Genomic DNA, 21,629 nt, shown 5'->3' with positions numbered 1-21,629 from the left:
GTTAATAGACAGTGAGAGGGAGAGAAGAGCAGAGTAGGGGTGAAGAGGAGGAGAAATGCAGCAATGATACAAGAAGCAAGCGTATTTAAACGATCCTGAACTGATGTATAAAATTAAATTCGAAATAAATGTCGCTATAGCACACAATATCTTGTTATTGTTATTGGGCGTACTCAATCATTTTTGATAAGGGGGTGTCAATACACTCGCTCACTCCGCTGGGTAAAATTCAGGACAGGACATGCTGAAACAATCGATGAATTGATTGTGAAAGATGGTCTGATTTTTATTGAATCTGTCTAGGATTTGAAATAGTAGTATATGTATTGTAAGGTATTAAAAAAGGGTATTATTCTAGTTTTTGGTCTTGCTCTTTTTCCATTCACAAGCATACGGGTTCAAACGTGTTTTATGCGTGGATGTTGGCGTCGGCTTGAAAGCGGCAGTGTTCCGACGTTGCTGATGTGGGTTTGGTGCGCTGCTGTGATTGACGTTTGGGATCTTTATCGTGTATTTGGAAGGCTGCCCATTGATTTCAGTCGTAAATGTCAAATAGCCATCTTCCGTTGTGTATCCTCCATTACCCACTGGCGCTTTCTTTTTCTTCTTTTCATGGCATTTGTTCAGTTCCATCTGCAAGTAATTCAGCTGAATCTGGTTGACTTCTTCAGCTTGTTTAAGGTGGCGAATCGTCTCGTCCCTCTCCATCAGCGATTGATTCAAATCAAAGATCTTCTTTTCGTCATCCGAGTGCGCCTGCTTCTTTTCAAGCTTCATACAGGCTTCAAAATAGCTTGTTTGCAATTCTCTGTATTTTTTTGCCCATTCATCAGCACTCTTTTTAGCCTCGTCTTCGGATTCCATCATGTCTGCCCAATTATCCATCTGTTTGCCAGGCTTCTTCTTTGTCTTGCCAAAGTCTTCGCTGCAGTCAATACCGTCGACTGTCGTTGTGGTGCTGGCGGATGGCTGGACTTTGCGCTGATTCTGCTGCTGCTGCTGCTCTTTCAATTGCTCTATTTCCAGGATGTGTCTCTTTTTATCTTGCTCGTACACAGTGGCTTGCTCTAGTAGCTGTTGATTGATCTCTTGCAAATGTTTCAATTGCTTCTTCAATTGCGCGTTTTTCGCTTTGAGGTCGTATGTTGGCTTGTCATCAATCATTTCTTTCGCATTGTTCTGCTTGGCGTTGGGCTTTTGCTGTATTGCCTCCTCTTTTAGCTGTTTGATCGTCTTGAGATCCATTTCATGCTGCTTTTCTAGTTCCACGTTTCGAGTCTTCAACACCTCTAGTTCAAACAACTGCCTCTTTGCCTCTGTGTACTTTGATTTGTATAGGCCAAGTTCTTTTTGCTGTAATGCTATATTAACATCCTCCTTCTCAACTGGGCTTGCACTGGCAATGGACTCAAACGTCATTCTTCTTTGCATGTCCACTTGAGTTTCCATACGATCGATCAAAGTCGCTGCGAATCCAAACATCTCCTTTTTCTGCTCTTCCCAAAACCTGCGCGCATCCAAATGGCTCTCTGATGCTCTCCACACAATCTGGCCGAGATGAAACTGCAATTGAGCTTCAATGACGCTATCAATTCTGTCGAGTAGTTGATCGCTGTCAGCACTTGCTTTTGGTTTACTGGGTTTTTCATCTTGAGCGGCAGTAGCAGCGGTGGTTGATTGGTATGTTGAAGGGATTTGTGGAACAGGTGGCACAACTGAGTAGGATATGGAATGCGATGGTAACTAAGAATTCGTGGTGTTTGTTATTACATGGATAGTGACATGATACATCTGCTATAAGCCAACTTACATTGGTCACTTCGCTCAATTTCCTCAGGGCCATGAATCTCGGGCTGACAGCACTATTGCTGCCAAATTCCTTTGTGTAGTTGTCCACGATGGATGGTTTGTGGTTCTTGTCCTTCACTGTTACGGGAGTCGAGGCTGATGGTTTTATGATGGTTTTTGAAAGTCTGCGTGCCTTCAAAACGTGTGAAGGGGGACACAGAGCATTCAGCGAGTTTCTCTCTTGCAGCAATTGCGATGGCCTTCTGCTGAACGATGCCTTTCTTTCATAAAGATTGTCTTCCAATGTATTCTCCACATTGGTATGAGCACTATTTAGATAGCCTGTAGACAAAGCAATCCATTAACAACAGGTCCCTTCTTTTTTTTTTGACATACAAGGGGTTGGGGGCGTAGTTGCATTGTATCACATACCTTGCTGTTGTTCCATCATTTGTTTATCTTCATGAATGATGGGTGCAGTGGGATGGTAGCACACGCTATCATCGTGTTTACTGTTTGTATGGTACGGATGAATGCTTGCTGGAGATGCCGACTATAGCGCTTATAGGTTAGATATTTGTTATTTGTTGTCATGATGTAGTGTGTCTACCTCGTGTGCTAAACCCATAAACGTATCCTGCTCCTCGTCCATGTCAGAATCGTCATCTGTCATCATATCATCATTGATGGTAATCTTAAAATCTTTCTCGAGTAGATCCTGAAGAGTAAATGAGTGATTTAGCATACAGGCTAATCGTGTAATTGAGCGGTTTGCTACACTAACCATTTCGGGTTCCTCATAATGAGTATCAATAGTCGCAGTCTTTTCGTTTGATTCACTACCACGTGGTGGCGTCTTTTCAACTGTGGTGGTGCCTGGCTGTTGTGAATGATTGGTGCTTGTTGAATTCAATTTCTTGGACAGTGGCCGCTGTGGAGGGCTGAGATGAGTAGTAGTCATGATTGAATTGATGGCAATGGCAGTGTGTGTGTGTGTTTGCTCGTATGTCAAAGTAGTCGGAAAAAGGAGGAAAGCAGAAGAGAGAAGAGAGGAAAAGGAAAAAGGGACCCCATCTAATAAACATTTTATATATATATATATTTAATATTGTCAATTCGAATCCTAAATAAACTTGCCACCTTGCCAGAAAAATGGTGACACTTACTCAAAAAGGCCATTCTACAACGAGCTCTGTAATATTACAAGTGGTGATACAGCTCTCACCTGGCACCAATTGACTCTGCCCTTACTCTGACGCTACACCTGTCAAAGGACATTTGCCATGCACAAAGTTACGACAATAAAACGTAGCTTTAATTGATTCATCTGTCATTTATAGGCTATCATACTTTTTCTTCTTAATTTGGGCATTCCATATGCCACCTCATATGTCAAAATAGCCCCTTTTGTACTGCTGGTTGCTTATTGTTGCTATTATAGTCCTTCAGTGTGATCGGAAGATCTGATCCCCACAATAAATGTCACTAAAAAAGTCAACTTGACAACAGCAGCACTTTGTGTAGAACAGAACTCATAATGTCGTATATTTGAATACTGATTTAAGTCTTATTATAACATCATGTTATTTTACTTCTTGCTGCAACTGGGCTAGTGTTTAAACATGCATGCATTTTAGCAGTGGGATGGAAATTTCTGCTATGCCTTTTCGTTTGTAATTACTAAAGTAATCGCGGCAATGGGGAAATTTCTAGATCCAAGACGGACGTTTCATGTGCTCGCCTTGTCATCCTGAATCATAACTATAAAGAGTTTGCCAATATATGCACTATCATTTTAGCATTGCAACCTGTTGTTGATATGCCTAGGTAAATTTAATTAGATATTAAGCACGATGGGAGACAATGTTGTCCAAGAAGTCTCTGACGTTATCTAAAAGCATTTTGAATGCAAAATCTGAGCAAGGAAAAGTCTAAATGCTTTCAAAAGATGGCTCTTAAATCCCAAAGGGCGTTTTTAGTTTTATCAAAGGTGTCCAGAGGGCAGATTTGGGTTCTTTTCTCTTGACCATTGCCAAAAAGGCATCACCTTCAACACCAGCATCTACAACAATACCAGCGTCCTTCTTATATCATAATCAAATCCATAGAAATTCAGAGGCAAAAAGATAGAGATTAGAGAGACGGCCAAGAATCAGAAGTTCTTCATTAATCGCGCCTATGATAATTGGACCATTGTAAAGTTTTTGGTCTATAAAAATGAAATGCTTGTAAACGTATGATGGACTGGGAACAGTAGTTACTATTGAAAACAATTCGTTTGAGTGATAGAAAGGCGCAAGTATACATCATACAGCGATGCTACAAAATATGAGAATAATATAAGTTCATTTATCAGCAAATGCAAAAAGCAACTTGATCCAAATTTGCTTGAATATTTGACAGAGTTAAAAAATGAGTTGGTAATGCCCAAATAGAAAAGAAGAAACGCGTATACTAACACTAGCCGATCTATCTCGCTACGCTTGATGTCGGCGTCGCCCTGTGGGCTCTCGCCAAAGACATTTTAAATCAGGTATTATAACATTTTGGTATATCAAGAAGTAGATTTTATACAACCAGCTATTAGTTAGTAAAAGAAAGGTTATATCAGAGCCAGGAGGAGGGGAGGAGGTATCTCCCTCAGCATCCTTTTTGCTTACATTGTTATCAAACAAAGCCTATTATTGGGACAATGTGAAAGAAAATCCAAGTTTTATGCAGCATTTGTACATCACAATCGCCATTTTATGGTCGTATCATTCGCCGCTGCTGATGTTCTTAATAAGATGGCGACATAAAGCTGGTCATAAGTAAATTCGACATTTTGGCCAGAAACTTCTTTTCATATTTTTATAAATTATTCAATAAGTTTAATCAAAGCATACCTTTTAGTTGGTACCATTGTATGTGCCTTGACAAGTACTCTAAGAAAGTATTAAGAAGTACATGAAAATTCTCACAATTCATATAGTCAAACTTTGCAAAATAAGTTTATCAATTTGACCAGAAAACAATACCGGAGATTGAATCAGTTTTGGCGGCGGCTGGCTTATGATGCCATGTTAATTATAAAGGTAATTGATACTGTTGGAAGCTCGCAAGAAAAACATAGCGGATTGAAAGTGCTATCACTTTGTCTGACAGCGTTTGTCGTGTCGTTTTGTACCTGATAACGCCATTAAGCTCGGCTTATAATCACAATTGTTGTAAGTACAGTTTCCTTTTCGAGACTTCGGAGGTGTCTATCGACAATAAATTCAACATGCTATGATTATTATGAGATCGTTGTAACCAGACGCAAACAAAATTTGAAATATTAAGAACTTTTTTTAGCTGTATTTTATTTGTTTTTAAATAGAAAACGGAAATTGTAAAGAAATGTGTATACCATAGAAATAGAAAAGTGTTTAAGCGTTGATTTGTTGGTTCTCGGCTGCGAACTTGTCCATTCTTGCTTCTAATTCGGGTCTGAAATGACGGATAAGACCTATAGATCATGATTGTTAGTTTCTCTTATCTATCTGACATGAAATCGCAACATTACCTTGCACTGGCCAGGCTATTGATTTGAAAAAGAGAGCATTGTGTTAATCAAGACATACTAGACATTGTAAAACAAAAATGACACTTACCAGCAGCATCACCAAGGGCACAGATAGTATGGCCTTCGATTTGCTTTGTTAACTCCCAGATTTGTTCAATTTCTTCTCTTTGACCACGACCAACTTCGAAACGATCCATCATAGATTCGAGCCACTTGGTACCTTCTCTACAGGGTGTACATTGACCACAAGACTCATGACGATAGAACTTGGCAAATCTAGAAATAGCACCAACAATATCTGTAGACTTGTCCATAACAATAACAGCTACAAATGCAACAAAAATACATTTTAATCGAGATCCACTAGCATGTCAATCGATCCAAACTTACCAGCTGTACCAAGACCGGATTGGACATCACGAAGAGCATCGAAATCCATCCTGTAAATTATGATATGATGAGTGCGCAATCCAATGTGGCAAATGTCCATGAAAACTTACAAAACATCCTCACAGATATCTTTGGGAATGACGGGGACGGAACAACCACCGGGAATGATACCAAGCAAGTTATCCCAACCACCTCTAATACCGCCACAATGCTTCTCGAGCATTTCTCTCAAAGGCATTGACATTTCCTAAATGAGCTATATGTTAATATGCAAAGCCTCTAAACAATATATACTATCAAGTTACCTCTTCAAAAGTGGCAGGATGGTTAACATGGCCGGAAACACAGAAAAGCTTGGTACCAGAGTTGCGGGGACGACCGAAACTGGCGAACCAAGAACCACCACTACATCATGCATCAATAAGCATCGAAGTCTAATATAGCACATGCATCAAACAACTTACCGTCTAAGAATAGTAGGGGCGACAGCAACGGTTTCGACGTTGGTGACAGTAGTAGGACAGCCAAAGAGACCGATATCGGCAGGGAATGGAGGCTTCATTCTAGGCTTACCTTGCTTGCCTTCAATGGATTCGATCAAACTGGTTTCCTCACCACAGATATAAGCACCAGCACCGCGATGAATGTAGACATCAAAGTCATAGCCGGTACCACAAGCGTTCTTACCGATCAAACCAGCCTTATAAGCTTCGTCAATTGCGATTTGGAGATTGTTGGCTTCTTGATAAAATTCACCACGAATATAAATATAAGCTGCACAATCCAGAGAGTTAATAACATTCAATTAGCAGCTACTTTTATGGGATATATTACCAGCGTTGGCCTTCATGGCAGAACCAGCAAGAAGACAACCTTCAACCAATTTGTGGGGATCACCACGAAGAATCTCACGATCCTTACAAGTACCTGGCTCACCTTCATCAGCATTGATAACGAGGTAACGAGGACTATACAAATGATGCAAGCAATTAATGTCCACAATTGATGATCGAGATTGATGGGTGAAATGTCGATATTTACCGGCCATCTAAGGGTTTGTTCATGAAACTCCACTTGAGACCAGTAGGGAAACCAGCACCACCACGGCCACGAAGACCAGATTCCTTCATCTCCTTGAGGATCCATTCATGACCCTTGAGGACCATTTCCTTGGTCTTGTACCAATCACCACGCTTCAAGGCACCCTTCAAACGGAAGTCGTGCTTCATGTAAAGATTGGTGAAAATACGATCCTCATCACTGAGATTACCGTAGGTTGTCTTGCCAGTGATGGGGTTGGCATTTGGGTCGGGAGTTGCTTCAGTAGCAAAGGTGCGTGCTACGGAAGGAAGGGTTCTGAGCTGTTGGCGAGCTAATATAGGTGCTGCTGCGAATTTATAAAAGAAAAATGTTATTCCACAATCATCCCACATCAAATTCTACAAATAAAGAATCATTACCACGCTTAACGGTAATTGTTCTCAACATTGACCGATTGAATTATACAAAAAAGAGGGGGGTGAAAAGGTTTATAGAAGAGAGGGGGGTTGTTTAACAAAAGAAAAAAATCTAAAATTCAAGTTGGCAGCCTTGTATAGTTGTTTTTTGTTTGGTAGGCCATCACATTTTCACCCCCCGTTTGCTCACTGCCCCACATTGTTTCCAAAACCATGGCCTTCACTTGAATGACGTCGCATCGGATAGCCAATCTAGCCTTCATTCTACGGCTACACAATGCCCCTTAATGAAAGCACCATGGATCTGAAATGTCAAATGTGAGAATTCTCGATCCAAATGTTGCCATGGCAACCATCCCTCTGGTATTCATTTCTATATAAATAAGCAATTTTTATGAATACTTTTGCTCTTTTCTTTCATTAAATTCATATTTCATGATGCTACTCAAACTTGCTTTCATCATATGTTGCGTCGCTTACAATGTTATTGCCGGATCCAGCGCATTCTATGGTCTCAATTATGGCGTGAGTAAAGAAGCATGTCCTTCGTTTGATACGGTCAAAAGAGACTTCCGTGTACTATCTCAATACACAAACACGGTCCGTGTGTATTCTCTCAAGGATTGTGATATTGGCCAACTCGCTCTGCAAGCATCCCAAAAGGCCAAAATGAAGATTTATCTGGGAATGTGGATAGACAAAACAGATTCATTTGAGCAAGAGTATCAGGCTTTGAAGAGGCTTGCAATGTCAAATAGCCTCTACAATGTTGAAGCCATCATCGTAGGATCTGAGGTCATGTACAGAGAGGATATGACAGCCGATGAACTTGCCAAACGCATCAACATGGTAAAGAGTTTGGTTGGACCCAAAGGAATCAAGGTGACCACATCTGAAGTATACTACAAATTCTATCCCGAGATCATTGATGCTGTGGATTTCCTCATGATGTAAGTTTTATATACCACATTGTTAAAATAATATAGACATTTAGAACGTTTGGATAGGAATGCATTCATTTATTGGGAAGGAGAGCATATTGACAATGCTGTGGACAAATTGAAGGAGCATTTCTTGTCAGTAAAAGGCATCTCTAAAGGAAAAGTTGTGCGTATTTCGGAAACTGGCTGGCCAGACCAAGGGGATCAATTCAAAAACTCAATCCCATTGCCAGAAAATCAAAAAAAGTGAGTTAACATCCCAATTGGCGTTTGCTTCTATGTTTACTCATATCATCAAACAGCTTCTTGATGAAAACCCTATGCATGACTCGCACATTAGGAATTGACATGATTTGGTTCTCTGCTATTGATGAGCTCTACAAACCAGGCGTCGAAGGACATTTTGGTCTATTGGATTCGAACAGAAAATTAAAATCTTTCTATCAATTTGACAACTTGATGAATCCCTGCATCGCTTAATTTAGCTCATATCCCATTAACAAATCCCGTTTTTTTTCACAACATAATTTCAGATTAAATAAACACATAGCATATAGATATTCATCTAATTACATATCGAGGGGTATCAACATTTACTTGTTGTGGAATGGTATGGCGTTGCCTACATGTCGCGCGTGATAATTAGAGACTCCAGGGGCTGAACGCTCTTTAGAGAAAACACATGTTACTACAGCTTTGTCTTTGCAGAAAGGCTTCTGTAGCAGCAAATGAGCAGTTGGGTATGTAGACAAAAAGATTGGCTTGAATAGGTTTTTTTTTTATTGCTGGAAAAAACGGATTAAAAATTAGTAGTAATAGTAGGTCTTTTTCCTTTATATCTATCTGATTCATTAAAATTCATATCCTTCCACCTTGAATAGCTCGGCAAAATCGAAATATTGTGTCATCAATTGCTGCACAGGACGGGGTAAGTTCATGGAAGTCAACATATTCTGCATCTTGGAGAGGCCCTCTCTGCGAATAACAATGTTGAGGTTACGAGCAATTTCGCTTGGGTACTATGTGGATCGGATGAGCCTCTAAAGTATCACAATTCCATCAATGATTACTTACCACAATTTCATGGTACCAACGCTCATGGTATACTGTCAATTTCACTGCAGCTAAAAGAGCTCTTTGGACGTTGGATTCAGTAACATATATCTCCAAAAGCTTCATCCAAGCCTTGGCAGAGAATTTGTGATCCAAGCACTGTTCATATGCCTCTCTTGCTTCATTTTCATGCCATAATCTAAGAGCAAGATCACCCAATAGCTCCCATTCAGTACCAGTCTTACGATAGGGCATTTGTTGAGCACGATAATGTGCGGCTTCGGTTCTCCAGAAAGTATAGATACGCAAATCTTCGTACAATACCATAAACAGATTGTCTAGCCAACGCTCACAAAGACGTTTGTTGCTGAATGAAAAGTTGACACCATCACTGGGGTGTGGTGTGTTGATGGGCGCATCGTTGGAAGTAGACGTGCCTTCAGTCTAGAGATAAAACAAGGGTTAGCATGTGTATGAATGTTGATTGTCACCAGAGATTGCTACCTTTGAGTTGTCCTCCGCTGCTTGGGTAGGACGTTCAAGTGGAGTGTGATGCACCTCAACCTTTGGTTGCTGTTGGTTTTCTTCTTCAGCTGCTTGCTGTTGATTACTCTCGTCAGCATTTAAATCAACAGTGTCCATTTGATCAGCCAACTCATCAGAATTTTCAGTGGTTTCTTTTGTTTCCTCTGATGGTTCTCCATTTTGAGATCCTTCCTCTTCTTTAGCGTCTTCTTCCTTCTTATTTTCCTCGCTATCAGACACGGTGGTAGCACTAGTCTCTGCTACTTGCTCCTTTTGCTCGACACTCTCTTGAGCATTAGCACGCAAAGATGCTGTGGGCTCGTCTTTGCTGTGTTGCTGTTGCTCGTTAACGGATGTGCTCGACTTTTGAGTATCTTCCTTGGCCTTTTGCATACGGTATTCCTCCTCCATAACGAATACTTGAGATCTGCATTTCAATAAATCGTCCCATCCAATCTTACTAGCTAAGCGAGTCAAAAGTGCATACGCTTTAGCAAATGTTCCATGTAATGCGGGAGCGGGGAGACGAGCCAAGTTGGGGTCAGCCTCATTCTCTCTTCCAGCAGCATCTTCTTCCATGATGCCTGAATTCATGATCTCTGCTTTGATAGGTAAATGTGTCTTGATGGGCGCAGGCATACGATGCATATCACGCTCGCTGTAAGTAAACATGGGACAAGAATTCAATGTCAACAGTGCCTGTAGAACTTGTTAGCATATTGAATTTTGCATGAAATCAGCCTGTATGTAATTTACATTCTTGTAGTCCTCAAGATCAATATAAACTAGACATCAGAATGTAAGTACCACTGTCGGTCTGGCGCTATCAAGTTTGATTTACCTTCAGTTAGTTTGGCCCATGTTAAAAATTCGGAAGGTGTAGTATTCACGGCAAATTTAGCCAGTTTCAGAGCCATGTGATATTCGCCCTGTCGTCAAGCAGCCAGCGTCAGTCGCTATCACAATAGCCATGAATATCAAATACCTGCCTTACTGCGAAGATAATCTACTTGCACATGCAACAAAGGGTAACTCATGGGCATACGCTTCAAATCCTCGTTCAAAACTTTGACAGCTTTGATTTCCTCGTTCTGTCCAATAAATGATTGTGCCAGCAGAGCACCTACTTCAGGATCTTTCTTTTGCAGCTTTTGGTAGAGTTCAATGGCGGGACCATAACGGAAACTGTCGCCAAAGTACTTCATCACGCCTGATGTCAAATGATTATGTACAGTGGTGGCAGTTTGAATTTCGGGGTTGCTCCCTAATTGCCATCCACGCCAGAAGAGAGCTTCCACAGCTTCCAAAAATCTCTGTTCGCCGGCTAAATTGTTGATGGGATCGATCTTGCGATACCCAGCTAGTCTGTAGTAACTATCGTCAGAATAAAGGATGGCACGAAGGACAGCTGAAAGGTATGTCTCTTGCCAAATAGCGGCAGTGGCTTCGTGTCTAACGTACGTTTTATATAGTGAGCAGTGTGATGATCAATATCTCGTCCTACAGCCAGCCATACCTCTCTCCTCTCACATCCACATAATAGCTCTCTACACCGCCGGGAATCTTTACTTCGACACGAACATCCACACGAGAGAATGCATTGAAACAGCTAGTGATTTTAATTGTCAGAATATATTAATCCTTGGTTGGACGAGGTACTACATTACCAGTATATTCCAGAGCGAATTCTCCAAGCATTTGACTTGGAAAACCAAGATTGGGTGTCATCCTAGATGTGTTCAACGTCAGTCCTGATTGAATCTTATGCCTCTCAGCCATGCTAGTACCAGTGAGTATGTGAGTGAGTTCAGATAAGCTGCCAACGTAGCGGAAGAGGAGGCATCAACACCAGAGACATAATGGTAACTGCCAAGCTATTTCAAACAGTGTGAGTCGAAAACTCGTCTGAATAAGTTTTCAGTATGAGGCTATGTACCTCTTTCATTCCAGGTTTTGAGTGAGCTTTGATAACATGGCACAAGTCTGGTGGACCCAGTTCACGAAAGGTGCCTATAGATTACATGTTGATATACACATATACCTACGCGCCCTGCAATATGTAACTATACCTAAAGCGTCAGTACGTGCGGCGATGGACTCGCCGAGTTCAGTCTCAAAGAACTCTGGGATGTCTTTGAGTGTATCAGCCATCTTTTGTTGTGGTTTTGAAATGTTGAGAAAAAGATAAAAAAGGGTAATTTGAATTTCGTGTACCGTTTTTGAACTGGAATATACTCTGTGCTTCCAGATGCGTCTCTCCATTTAAACCGCACTATACACACCTTGCAAGCGGTCCAATCATACATGGAATATAGCAGCGTGTGCATACCAAATGTCAAGGTTAGGAAACCAACAGTTCATATATGTGCTGTTAATGTGATCTACAGGCAAGCTGTCTTGTCACAGCCTTGATGTTCTGCTATTGGGAAGCCCCAAGCTGCGGTTTCTCGGGACATTTGTCATGGAATACGGTGCTTTGATTGAAATCAATAAAAAACGTTTAATAATACGAAAGCTCTACAGGGTATTCACCACTGTCAGATCAGCAAAAGAAGCGATCTGTTCTTTGCTCAACCCAGTAGCTGTGGAGAAATAGCCACTTTAATCCTTAACGCTATTTACTGTACAATCAATGACCAGATCTTCTTCATCAGCTGCGTTCATGCATCGTATGCCTGCAATGCAAACTGAAGAATGAGGACCTGATAATTGTGTGTGCGGTTGCGTTGAATGCCGATATCGAAGCTTCTGTTGAAGATGTGTAGAACTAGCTGAGTATCCCAAACAAATGCCTGCAGGAAAGTACAGTAGTTCAGACCAAATCATCCAGTGATGTCTTCAACTTAGTGTGTTTTTGATGTTAGCCTGTGAAATTAGAGCTCGTCATTTAAATACATGAAAGCTGGTATATGAACGGTGCCATAGATCATACGAGTTTTTGATCCATAAGGTATTACAGAGACTCCTTGCGATAGCAAGTAATCCAGTCAACACCGGCAAAAATGGGATTTCTGTAAGAATATACCATAGATATGCTACACAACATTCAAAGCACAGTGTCTTGGTTAACGAGTCGAGACGATATTGGCAAACTTCTTCTCCTTAATGTATTATTTACGAAATACCAAGAAATGTGTCAATATCCTGGTAACTAACTTGATCCTAACAAGTACACAAACTATAAATCTGTGAGCCCCCTTAAGCATGGAGTGTAGGTTAATTGTTATGCACACAAATCATATGTCTATGATTGATGTCATTTGCACAAAATTGCTCATAGATTATGCTTATGTAAAATACGTAGAATCGTGAACAAGGGTTCATTTAGAGTTGCAATGCAAAAAAATGAATTAAATGTAACTAAATTCGGACTAATTAACGGTCATTACGTGCATATATACTTGCTGCCACTGCTGTTGCCTACTGCTATGGCTTATTCGTTTGCAGTTTGACATAATCATCTTCTTGTGGTGTTCATTTGTTTGGACACTTCTTTTTTATTCTCTGGCTCAAGTCTCCTTAAATTGATTAAAGCCGCAAGATCATATAAATACAAAGGCAAATCAATGTCAAAACGAGATATCCCAATTCCCACTTTGATTCTAGTCCCTCATCCCGCACCTGAATTTCTTGATCTGGCACCTTTCAAAGCGATTGAATAGAGTACCCTGATCCTTCTCCCTTTGTTCTTATCTTTCTCTTATATAAAAATATAACTCCCTGTGTAGAGACATCACTACAAACAACGATAATCACACATATATCACTGTCTGGTTCTCGATCTGCCTCCTTTTCCTCATCCATCTCTTTTTTTTTTCAACGCTATTTCAATACAGCCATGATCTCTGCATCAAACCCAGTTATGATCAACTATCCAGCACTAACATACAAGCAAAAGATCAATGATAACCTATACAATTTCCCAAGGCGATTCAAAGCGTATCTACTAGGGCTTTTCCCAATCATTCAGTGGATTCATCGCTATAACTTTTCGGTAAGAGGATACTTGAAGCTGGCTGTTCTCAAATACTTACTCAGTTTATATACACATTCACGTACAATAGTGGCTAGTCCAAGATGCAATCGCAGGCATAACGGTAGGAATGCTTATCGTGCCTCAAGGCATAGCTTATGCAAAGATCGCAAACCTGGATCCACAATACGGCTTATAGTGAGTATATATGCGCAAGCTTATGAGCTTACATGGCATTAATCATGTCATAGTACATCATTTGTGGGCGTTACATTATATTGCTTCTTTGGAACATCAAAAGATATCAGCATTGGCCCCATTAGTAAGAATTGAAAGAATATGTACTACTAGTCCACCATCTAACTATCAAATCCTATACAGCTGTTGTCTCACTCCTCGTCGGCCAAGCTGTAACAAAAGTAACTGAAGCACATCCAAATATCACTGGGGCTGAAATAGCTGTTTGTCTTTCGCTGTTTTCTGGCCTTACTACAGTACTGATTGGCCTTGTGAGACTTGGGATACTAGTCGACTTTATCTCAGAACCTGTCATTGCTGGTTACATGACAGGCTCAGCCATTACCATCTCATTTGGTCAATGGCCCAAAGTGTTTGGTCTGAAAGCGGTAAATACGCATGAGTCTCCGTATCTAATATTTTACAACTTTTTCAAGCACTTACCAGAGACCAAGCTTGATGCTGCCTTTGGATTGACAGCCTTGATGGCTCTGTATATCATTAAAATCGGTGGTGCTCATCTGAGTCAAAAGGTCTCTAAGCTAAAGAAGCCGCTCTCCTTTTTGGGAATCATGCGAAGCGGTTTGATTGTTATTCTCGGTACACTCGCGTCGTATATCATCAATGTTCACCATCACAGCAAGCCATTAATCAACATTATTCAAGAAGTACCTGCTGGGTTTGATGCCATAGCAATTCCAACGTTGAACATGACTATTTTAAAGGAAGCCAGTGGTGTGTTGCCTTCCATTGCATTGATTCTAATCTTGGAACATGTCTCTGTTGCAAAGTCATTTGGTCGTATGAGCAATTACAGTATCAATCCAAACCAAGAAATTTTAGCCATTGGTATGAGCAATATTATAGGGTCTTTCTTTGGGTAAGTCTAACGATAGTTAAATAAGAATAAGGTAACTAACATGGCGATATAGCGCATATCCTTGCACAGGTGCTTTCAGCCGCACCGCTGTTATGGCTCGTTCTGGCGCAAAAACGCCAATGGCTGGTGTGTTCTCAGGTGCTGTTGTTGTTCTTGCATTGTATGCGCTTACACCCGCCTTTTATTACATACCTGAGTCAGTCTTGGGTGCCGTTGTGATTCATGCTGTTATTGATTTGATCTCAGGTCCCACTTTCCTTAAAAACCTTTGGCAGCAAAGCGTACTGGAGTTTATGATTTTTGCCATTGCGGTTGCCATTACGTTTTTCATGGATGTTGAAACTGCCATATACGTCTCTGCGGGTCTTTCTCTGTTGCTCATGTTGCTGCGTCTAGCTCGCCCATCTGTTTCAAGCTTGGGTCGCGTAAAATTGAACCCTGCATACAGTAACCTTTCGGCATCATCTTCGTCTGCAACGCCCAAACAGAAACATGCCGCACATAATATCTATGGCATGGATAAGACAGCCCGCTACATATTTGTGGATGAAAAGGATACGCATTTCTCTGGTTTACTGGACCCACTTCCTGCTGGTATTATTGTGGTCCGACTAAGCAACTCCATCTTGTACCCCAACGCAAATTATATTACTGAAAGAATGACTGAACTGATCAAATCTCGTACTCGTTCTGGCAATGAAGACGATGATAGCTCACAGCAAGAAGAAAGTCCTTGGAACCAGCCTGTTGCTTCAGCAAAAGAGGATATGCTTCATCGACATGCTCTCAAGCCTTATTTAGAAAGCATTGTATTAGACTTTGGCAGTGTAGACAAATTGGATGCAACTGCTCTTCACACATTGCATGCTATGAAACAGTCTTTTGATAGTTATGCCGGTGGTAAAGCGGTAGAGTGGCACTTTTGCCAGATTGCGAACCAGCAAGTGAGGCAGCTGCTGATTGAAGCAGGGTTTGGGTATTTATCAGAAGCCGAAAAAGACTTTACATGGTCATCTCTGGTTGATTTGAAAAGGGCAAAAGATACAACAGCTATACCTGCAACGGAAACCCCATTTTACAGTGCAGGCAGTGTTCCCACTATGAATAGCTTATGTGATCCAATGGGTATGATGTTCGTTGAATCATTTGATTCATCAACATTGAATGCAACTACAGCCTCTCACCAAGAATATCAAGAATCGAGTCCTATTGAACTTCTGCCAAAAGATACCTTTCCTGCTTTCCATTGGGATGTTGAAGAGGCTGTTTACTCTATTTGTGCTAGACGTCATAACCAGAAAAAAAATTGTCAACAACTTCAGAATTCTTCTTCAATTACTGTTACCATATATTAAAATTACCATTATATACTGTAAAACATTCAAAAAATAGTCGAGAAACAAATCACATCCTTTCAAAAATTTAAAGAATTGAGTACCTTACAAGGTGAATAAACCACCGGCGAAGCCGGCATTGGGGAGGGGATTTGGAGGAGGTGCTAGGCCCATCCACCAAGAACATAATATATCTAATTCAACATTTGGTAACATTGTCCTATAAGGCAGTTTTACCGTAGCGAAGTGAAGGTGAAAAACCATGGCAACTAAGCATGTAATCCAACATTTGGTAATATTAATCTCAATGAGGGTTTTACCGTAGCGAAGCGAAGGCACAAAACCATAGTATTGCACCTGGAAAATTCGGGTTTTCATTTCTATTGTTAATAAGCTTACCAGCTACATAGCGCATCAAAATTTGCATGAATCAGCTTTACCAAAATCAATGTACCTCCTATTCAAATTAAAAATTGCTCAAGCTACAGAACTGCCTTTCCAGTAAATTGCAGCTACCAGAGATGTGATTTATGCCGTGTAAATAAACTCTATAAAGCAAAAACATAACCAAATTTGGCAGCTTTCAAACCTTCTTGCCTTATCCTGTAGACCTTAATGAGCCACCGGAATGACGCCAAACAATTGTACTTGAGTAGTAGTAACTTCCTGCCACCTTTGCTTAACTTTTTGGGGATCAAAAAAATATGGCCAGAAATCGACCAAAAAGCATGAGGGGTACCTCATGGCTTTCATCGAAAATCAAACGATCGCATTTTTCACCTTGAAAATGAAGACTTTTACTATGGTATATATCAAATCAAAATGTTTCTATCGATCCAAAGCAACCTCTGAAACCAGTTTTATGAGGCTTTCATATGCAAAATATGGCTATTTTCGCTAAAAACCTCATTTCATATTTTATTAAATTGTTCAATAATTTCAGCAAAAACATCTATTACAATTAGCACCATTGGAAGTGCCTTGAAAAGTACTTCAAGAATGTATTAGAAAGCATAGGATAATCATCATAGTTTATATAGTCGAATACCACAAAATAGATTATAGAAGTCGAAAAAAAACAAAATCTGTTCAATCTTGAACAGAAAAAAAAAAAAAAACTGAGTTTGAATCGATTTTGGCAGCGGCTTGCTGCTGGCTGACCTAAATGCCTTTCTGTTGTTGATGGCAATGATGATTGCGGTGCTGACTAAATAGAATCATGAAATTGAAAGGACAGTTACTCAGCGCAAATACGTTTTTTTGGAGAGGTTTGCCTCATGAAGGTGTCTTTTGCAATGACAATATCTCAAAAAAGTCGCTGTAAATCTTACATAACTCCTGAATTTACTTATGACCAGCTTTATGTCGCCATCTTATTAAGAACATCAGCAGCGGCGAATGATACGACAATTCTATTATCATAAAATGGCGATTGTGATGTACAAATGCTGCATAAAACTTGGATTTTCTTTCACATTGTCCCAATAATAGACTTTATTTGATAACAATATAAGCAAAAAGGATACTAAGGGAGATACCTCCTCCTCCCCTCCTCCTGGCTCTGATATAACCTTTCTTTTACTAACTAATAGCTGGTTGTATAAAATCTACTTGATATACCAAAATTTTATAATACCTGATTTAAAATGTCTTTGGCGAGAGCCCACAGGGCGACGCCAACATCAAGCGTAGCGAGATAGATCGGCTAGTGTTAGTATATACTGGTATATATCATCGTGGCATAAAAAAATTATTGTCCCTACACACTTTCGAGGCCCCAAAAAGGAAAAAGTTGATCTTCCAAGTTTTTCGGTGGACTGGCGTATTAGATGCAGGGCTTCAAAAAAATAGCTTATTTAGAGGTAGTGTTATGTGGTTCGCCACCTACTTTTTATTGGCTTCAAAAGCATCTATTATTGCTTTCAAAATTAGAACGCTATTGAGTTTGTCAGCCTGCCTCATCATCCGCCAAAATTAATTCTAACTCAGAGCATTATTTCTGCTCAAGATTGGCCAAATTTTGCTAAGTTTCGACTCGATTGAACTATTTTGTGACATTCGACTATATAAATTGTAATTTTCATCCGATGCTTCCTAATACATTCTTGAAGTACTTTTCAAGGCGCATCCAATGGTACCAAGTAATATAAATGTTTTGAATAAACGTATCGAGTAATTTGCGAAAATATAAAACGAGGTTTCTGGCCAAAAAGTCGAGATTTTCCATATCAAAGTCCCACAAAGATGATTTTAGGGGTTACGTTAGATCGATAGAAACATTCTGAATTAATATATACCATAGTAAAAGTCTTCATTATCAAGGTCAAAAACGCGATCGTTTAATTTTCAATGAAAACCATGAGGTACCCCTCATGCTTTTTGGTCGATTTTTGACCATATTTTTTTGATCCTCAAAAAGTTGAGCAAAGATGTCAGGAAGTAACCACCAGATGAGAGAAATTGTTTGGTGCTATCCTGACCATCTAAACCCCCCTTGAACGCAAAAAAAAAGCAGCTCAAATGCGCTCGGCTTTTGCTGTATCAGGGACACTCTTGACTAAAAGCGGGTAATATCTGTATGATACTTGTCCGTATATAAAGTAGCCACATATATATGAAAGTAGCAGTATTTTGATGGTATGAGCAAGAGCAATTGGTGGCGCGATCTGCCGCTGCACAGGTTGGTTCTTACCGAAGCAAAGCAAAGGTAGAGAGCCTTCCGAAGCAGAAACACTCGTATATATATAGTATATATATATCAATTTTAGTATCTGCAGTATTATTTCTTTCATTGTGGACTTGAAATCAAATCTTTTGTATTAAGAGAAACTCCAGAGAAATTCGTACATCAGATAATGAGCTTAATAGGCTAAATCGAGAGATCAACCTGATGGGCCGTTTGAATGAAATGTACAGCTTGTCAATGTTTGAATAGCGCTTCTGTATTAAATAAGTAATTTTTATCAAATTGAATATAAATGTTAAGTGAATGTTATTAATGCGTTTTAAATCTATGCAGCAAAATTGTGATAATATTAAGTGAGATGGAAAATCAAAGGATAAGGGTATTGCTTGTAGTAGTGTATACAGTTATTGTGGTGATTAATTTTGCTCTGAATCAGAATCGCCATTGTGATACAAAGTAACTAAATAAACAACATTCCATAATAAGCAACGAAATCCAATTACTGTAGTAAACAATGTGTACTTACGGGAATCAAATTTTTCGAATGGATTTGATTTTTCAATCTTTTTCATAACCCTAAGACCATCTGCTTCCAGGTCCAGACTCATGCTTTCTTGAATCTTTCTAAAATTAATGGCATCAATGCCATTAGGCTTCGATATAGCAGGTAAAATGGGTGGTGTCTTGTTTCTTAGTAGTGCAAAGTTGGTGTTTTTAAAGAACAGATGCTGTTTAATGTCGGCCGCGCCTGCACGGGATCCAAGTCGAGTATGTTCATCTTTTTGTAATAGCTTGCGTATCAGATTCTTGCAGTTACTCGAAATATTGGCATTGTAAGGCGCAGGTTGATGGGGAAATTGAGGCTCGGTGTGTAAGATTTTCGCAAATGTCTCATTTCTACCGTTTCCTTTGAAGGGTGTAGTTCCATACTACACAACGTTTTAGACACTCACCCTCATCATCGCCCCTGTACACTGCTACTTACCAGCATCTCATAAATAAGAATGCCCAGTGTCCACCAATCAACTGCGCTTGTATGACCACATCCCTTAATTACTTCTGGTGCAATGTATTCCTCTGTTCCGACAAAACTGTTCGTTCGGAGACCTTCGACACAGCTTTTCGTATCAATTGAAGGAGGCTATTTTGATTGTCTGTTGAGCAATTATCATGAACAAGTGGTTTCTCAAGAATCTTACCTGGTTGGGTGATTTCGATTTAACTACACCTGGTCTACCTGGTGGGCTAGAGCCTTTACTTAGATCAAAGTCGGTTAGCATTATATGTCCGCTTTGATGTAATAAGATATCTAATTTGATCTTCAAGTTAGCTACATGGAAGGAAAGATTTGCAAATTAAATCAACTTACTCTCTGGCTTAAGATCGCGATAGATGTGCCCTTGCAGATGAAGGTATTCAAGCGCTGCTGTAACTTCCGCAGCATAAAATCGAGCTCCATCTTCGTTTAAACATTTTCCTGGCCTCAATTGCAACGCTACATGAATTATTAGCAATTGTGGGATACAATGAATGCAATTCGAATCTGTACCTCTGAAGAATTCACCGCCCATGCAGTATTCCATAACAAAATAAAGATACTCTTGACTTTGAAAGCAATGGTATAATGTAACAATAAATGGATGATTAGATGTCATTAAGATTTCTTGCTCAGCCAAGGCGCGTTTAATCTTGTTCCGTTTGATCATTTCTTTCTTGGATAGAACTAATGAAGCTGGATTGGTTTTCATGATAATCAGAATGTGTCTCTTCATCCTACCTTTCATGGCAAACAGTTTATCGGTTCCCTTTTGTCGAACCATGTAGACTTTTCCGACATCGCCTTTACCCAGCATACGGACTTTGACAAAGCTAGATGGGCCAACCTCCACATTCTTTACTTTGATACTGCTACTGGAATAGGTTCTTCTGCACAATTTCATTTTTTCAAATTGGCCTTGTTGGGCAATGCTCTGGTGCTGCAAAGCAGATGAAGTATAGGACCGAGTGGGTTGAAGATTATTAGCATTGGGTGCTGAAGCCACTCGACGAATGGCCTTGTTATTTGGGCGAAATGCATTGGTATAGAACCATGAGTTTGATTTCGGTGTTGTTGCGACAGCAGCAGGCTTTTCTTGTAATTGAAAATTATCGGGAACTGTGAATGCAGGTGCGAGTTCAACTTGGCTGCTGTTGCTACTCTCAATGTTGAAACTACCATTGCTATGATTATTGTTGGAGTAGTGAAGACTAGGAGAGAAATGTGTAGGTAGTGGCGCAGATATAGAGTTATCGGTATCTGTGGAATAAATCATAGACATGGTAGATATTGTTTCAAATGATAAAAAAAAAAAATATGAAAGAGAAAGGATTATAAGATCTGCTTTGTTCTCCTCTTCGGGCTCTTTTCTCTTTCTGCTGCCTTTAATTGTTCGGCTTTTGCTTTTCGCTTGTATCTCCATCACACCACTTTCTGCACAGACAAAAAAGGTGACTTGATTTCTTTCACAGAATCAATACAAATCACTTCAATCTAGAAGCAAACAAGCTTAATTTTGTATGGATAGTCATATTACCTTCGCTCTCTTGCTTTCCTCTGATTAGGGGAAAGGAACTACAAAGAAACTAAAATTAAAAATGGTGCATCAGTATTTGTGTTGATCATTTTCATGCATACGGAAAGAAAACAGCTCACAAATGAATTCAATGTTTCAAAACCTCATGTCAATTACAGCTCTCGGTTCAGTGTTCCTCCCCTCTACCCCTATATCCCTTGGCCTGCTTGATCAGGCTCGTATCAGATTCAATTGCTCAGTCTTAACAG

The 21,629-nt window shown here is 40.0% G+C and overlaps 7 protein-coding genes across 7 annotated transcripts; 2 read left to right on the top strand and 5 right to left on the bottom strand.

Annotated features, from left to right (window-relative positions):
- Positions 1-354: 354 nt before the first annotated feature.
- ATC70_011536 (uncharacterized protein) lies at positions 355-2,749 on the bottom strand (the record flags this gene model as incomplete). The annotated part of the gene is made up of 5 exons (XM_064830726.1): positions 355-1,743; positions 1,811-2,130; positions 2,221-2,341; positions 2,399-2,506; positions 2,573-2,749. 5 exons carry the CDS (start codon positions 2,747-2,749, stop codon positions 355-357), a joined length of 2,115 nt encoding a protein of 704 aa, XP_064683228.1.
- A 2,446-nt stretch (positions 2,750-5,195) lies between these two features.
- On the bottom strand, positions 5,196-7,210 carry ATC70_011535 (uncharacterized protein; the record flags this gene model as incomplete). The annotated part of the gene is made up of 10 exons (XM_064830725.1): positions 5,196-5,275; positions 5,333-5,347; positions 5,421-5,657; positions 5,723-5,772; positions 5,833-5,969; positions 6,028-6,127; positions 6,187-6,496; positions 6,557-6,690; positions 6,764-7,109; positions 7,183-7,210. The coding sequence occupies 10 exons, from the start codon at positions 7,208-7,210 to the stop codon at positions 5,196-5,198; spliced, it is 1,437 nt and encodes a 478-aa protein (XP_064683227.1).
- A 404-nt stretch (positions 7,211-7,614) lies between these two features.
- ATC70_011534 (uncharacterized protein) lies at positions 7,615-8,600 on the top strand (the record flags this gene model as incomplete). The annotated part of the gene is made up of 3 exons (XM_064830724.1): positions 7,615-8,129; positions 8,187-8,366; positions 8,423-8,600. The coding sequence occupies 3 exons, from the start codon at positions 7,615-7,617 to the stop codon at positions 8,598-8,600; spliced, it is 873 nt and encodes a 290-aa protein (XP_064683226.1).
- Positions 8,601-8,971: 371 nt separating this feature from the next.
- On the bottom strand, positions 8,972-10,615 carry ATC70_011533 (uncharacterized protein; the record flags this gene model as incomplete). The annotated part of the gene is made up of 5 exons (XM_064830723.1): positions 8,972-9,139; positions 9,195-9,617; positions 9,678-10,397; positions 10,455-10,483; positions 10,540-10,615. The coding sequence occupies 5 exons, from the start codon at positions 10,613-10,615 to the stop codon at positions 8,972-8,974; spliced, it is 1,416 nt and encodes a 471-aa protein (XP_064683225.1).
- Positions 10,616-10,675: 60 nt separating this feature from the next.
- On the bottom strand, positions 10,676-11,849 carry ATC70_011532 (uncharacterized protein; the record flags this gene model as incomplete). Its single annotated transcript, XM_064830722.1, has 6 exons — positions 10,676-11,150; positions 11,215-11,307; positions 11,366-11,427; positions 11,486-11,572; positions 11,635-11,708; positions 11,768-11,849. The coding sequence occupies 6 exons, from the start codon at positions 11,847-11,849 to the stop codon at positions 10,676-10,678; spliced, it is 873 nt and encodes a 290-aa protein (XP_064683224.1).
- A 1,687-nt stretch (positions 11,850-13,536) lies between these two features.
- On the top strand, positions 13,537-16,143 carry ATC70_011531 (uncharacterized protein; the record flags this gene model as incomplete). The annotated part of the gene is made up of 5 exons (XM_064830721.1): positions 13,537-13,692; positions 13,763-13,869; positions 13,923-13,993; positions 14,053-14,788; positions 14,841-16,143. The coding sequence occupies 5 exons, from the start codon at positions 13,537-13,539 to the stop codon at positions 16,141-16,143; spliced, it is 2,373 nt and encodes a 790-aa protein (XP_064683223.1).
- Positions 16,144-19,224: 3,081 nt separating this feature from the next.
- On the bottom strand, positions 19,225-21,126 carry ATC70_011530 (uncharacterized protein; the record flags this gene model as incomplete). Its single annotated transcript, XM_064830720.1, has 7 exons — positions 19,225-19,268; positions 19,335-19,737; positions 19,794-19,949; positions 20,008-20,117; positions 20,178-20,303; positions 20,358-20,531; positions 20,586-21,126. The coding sequence occupies 7 exons, from the start codon at positions 21,124-21,126 to the stop codon at positions 19,225-19,227; spliced, it is 1,554 nt and encodes a 517-aa protein (XP_064683222.1).
- Positions 21,127-21,629: the final 503 nt, after the last annotated feature.

This window comes from Mucor velutinosus (genome assembly GCF_035048745.1).
Source record: "Mucor velutinosus strain NIH1002 chromosome Unknown tig00001564, whole genome shotgun sequence".
Taxonomy (NCBI): domain Eukaryota; kingdom Fungi; phylum Mucoromycota; class Mucoromycetes; order Mucorales; family Mucoraceae; genus Mucor; species Mucor velutinosus.
This window is presented reverse-complemented; position numbering and strand designations above follow the sequence as displayed.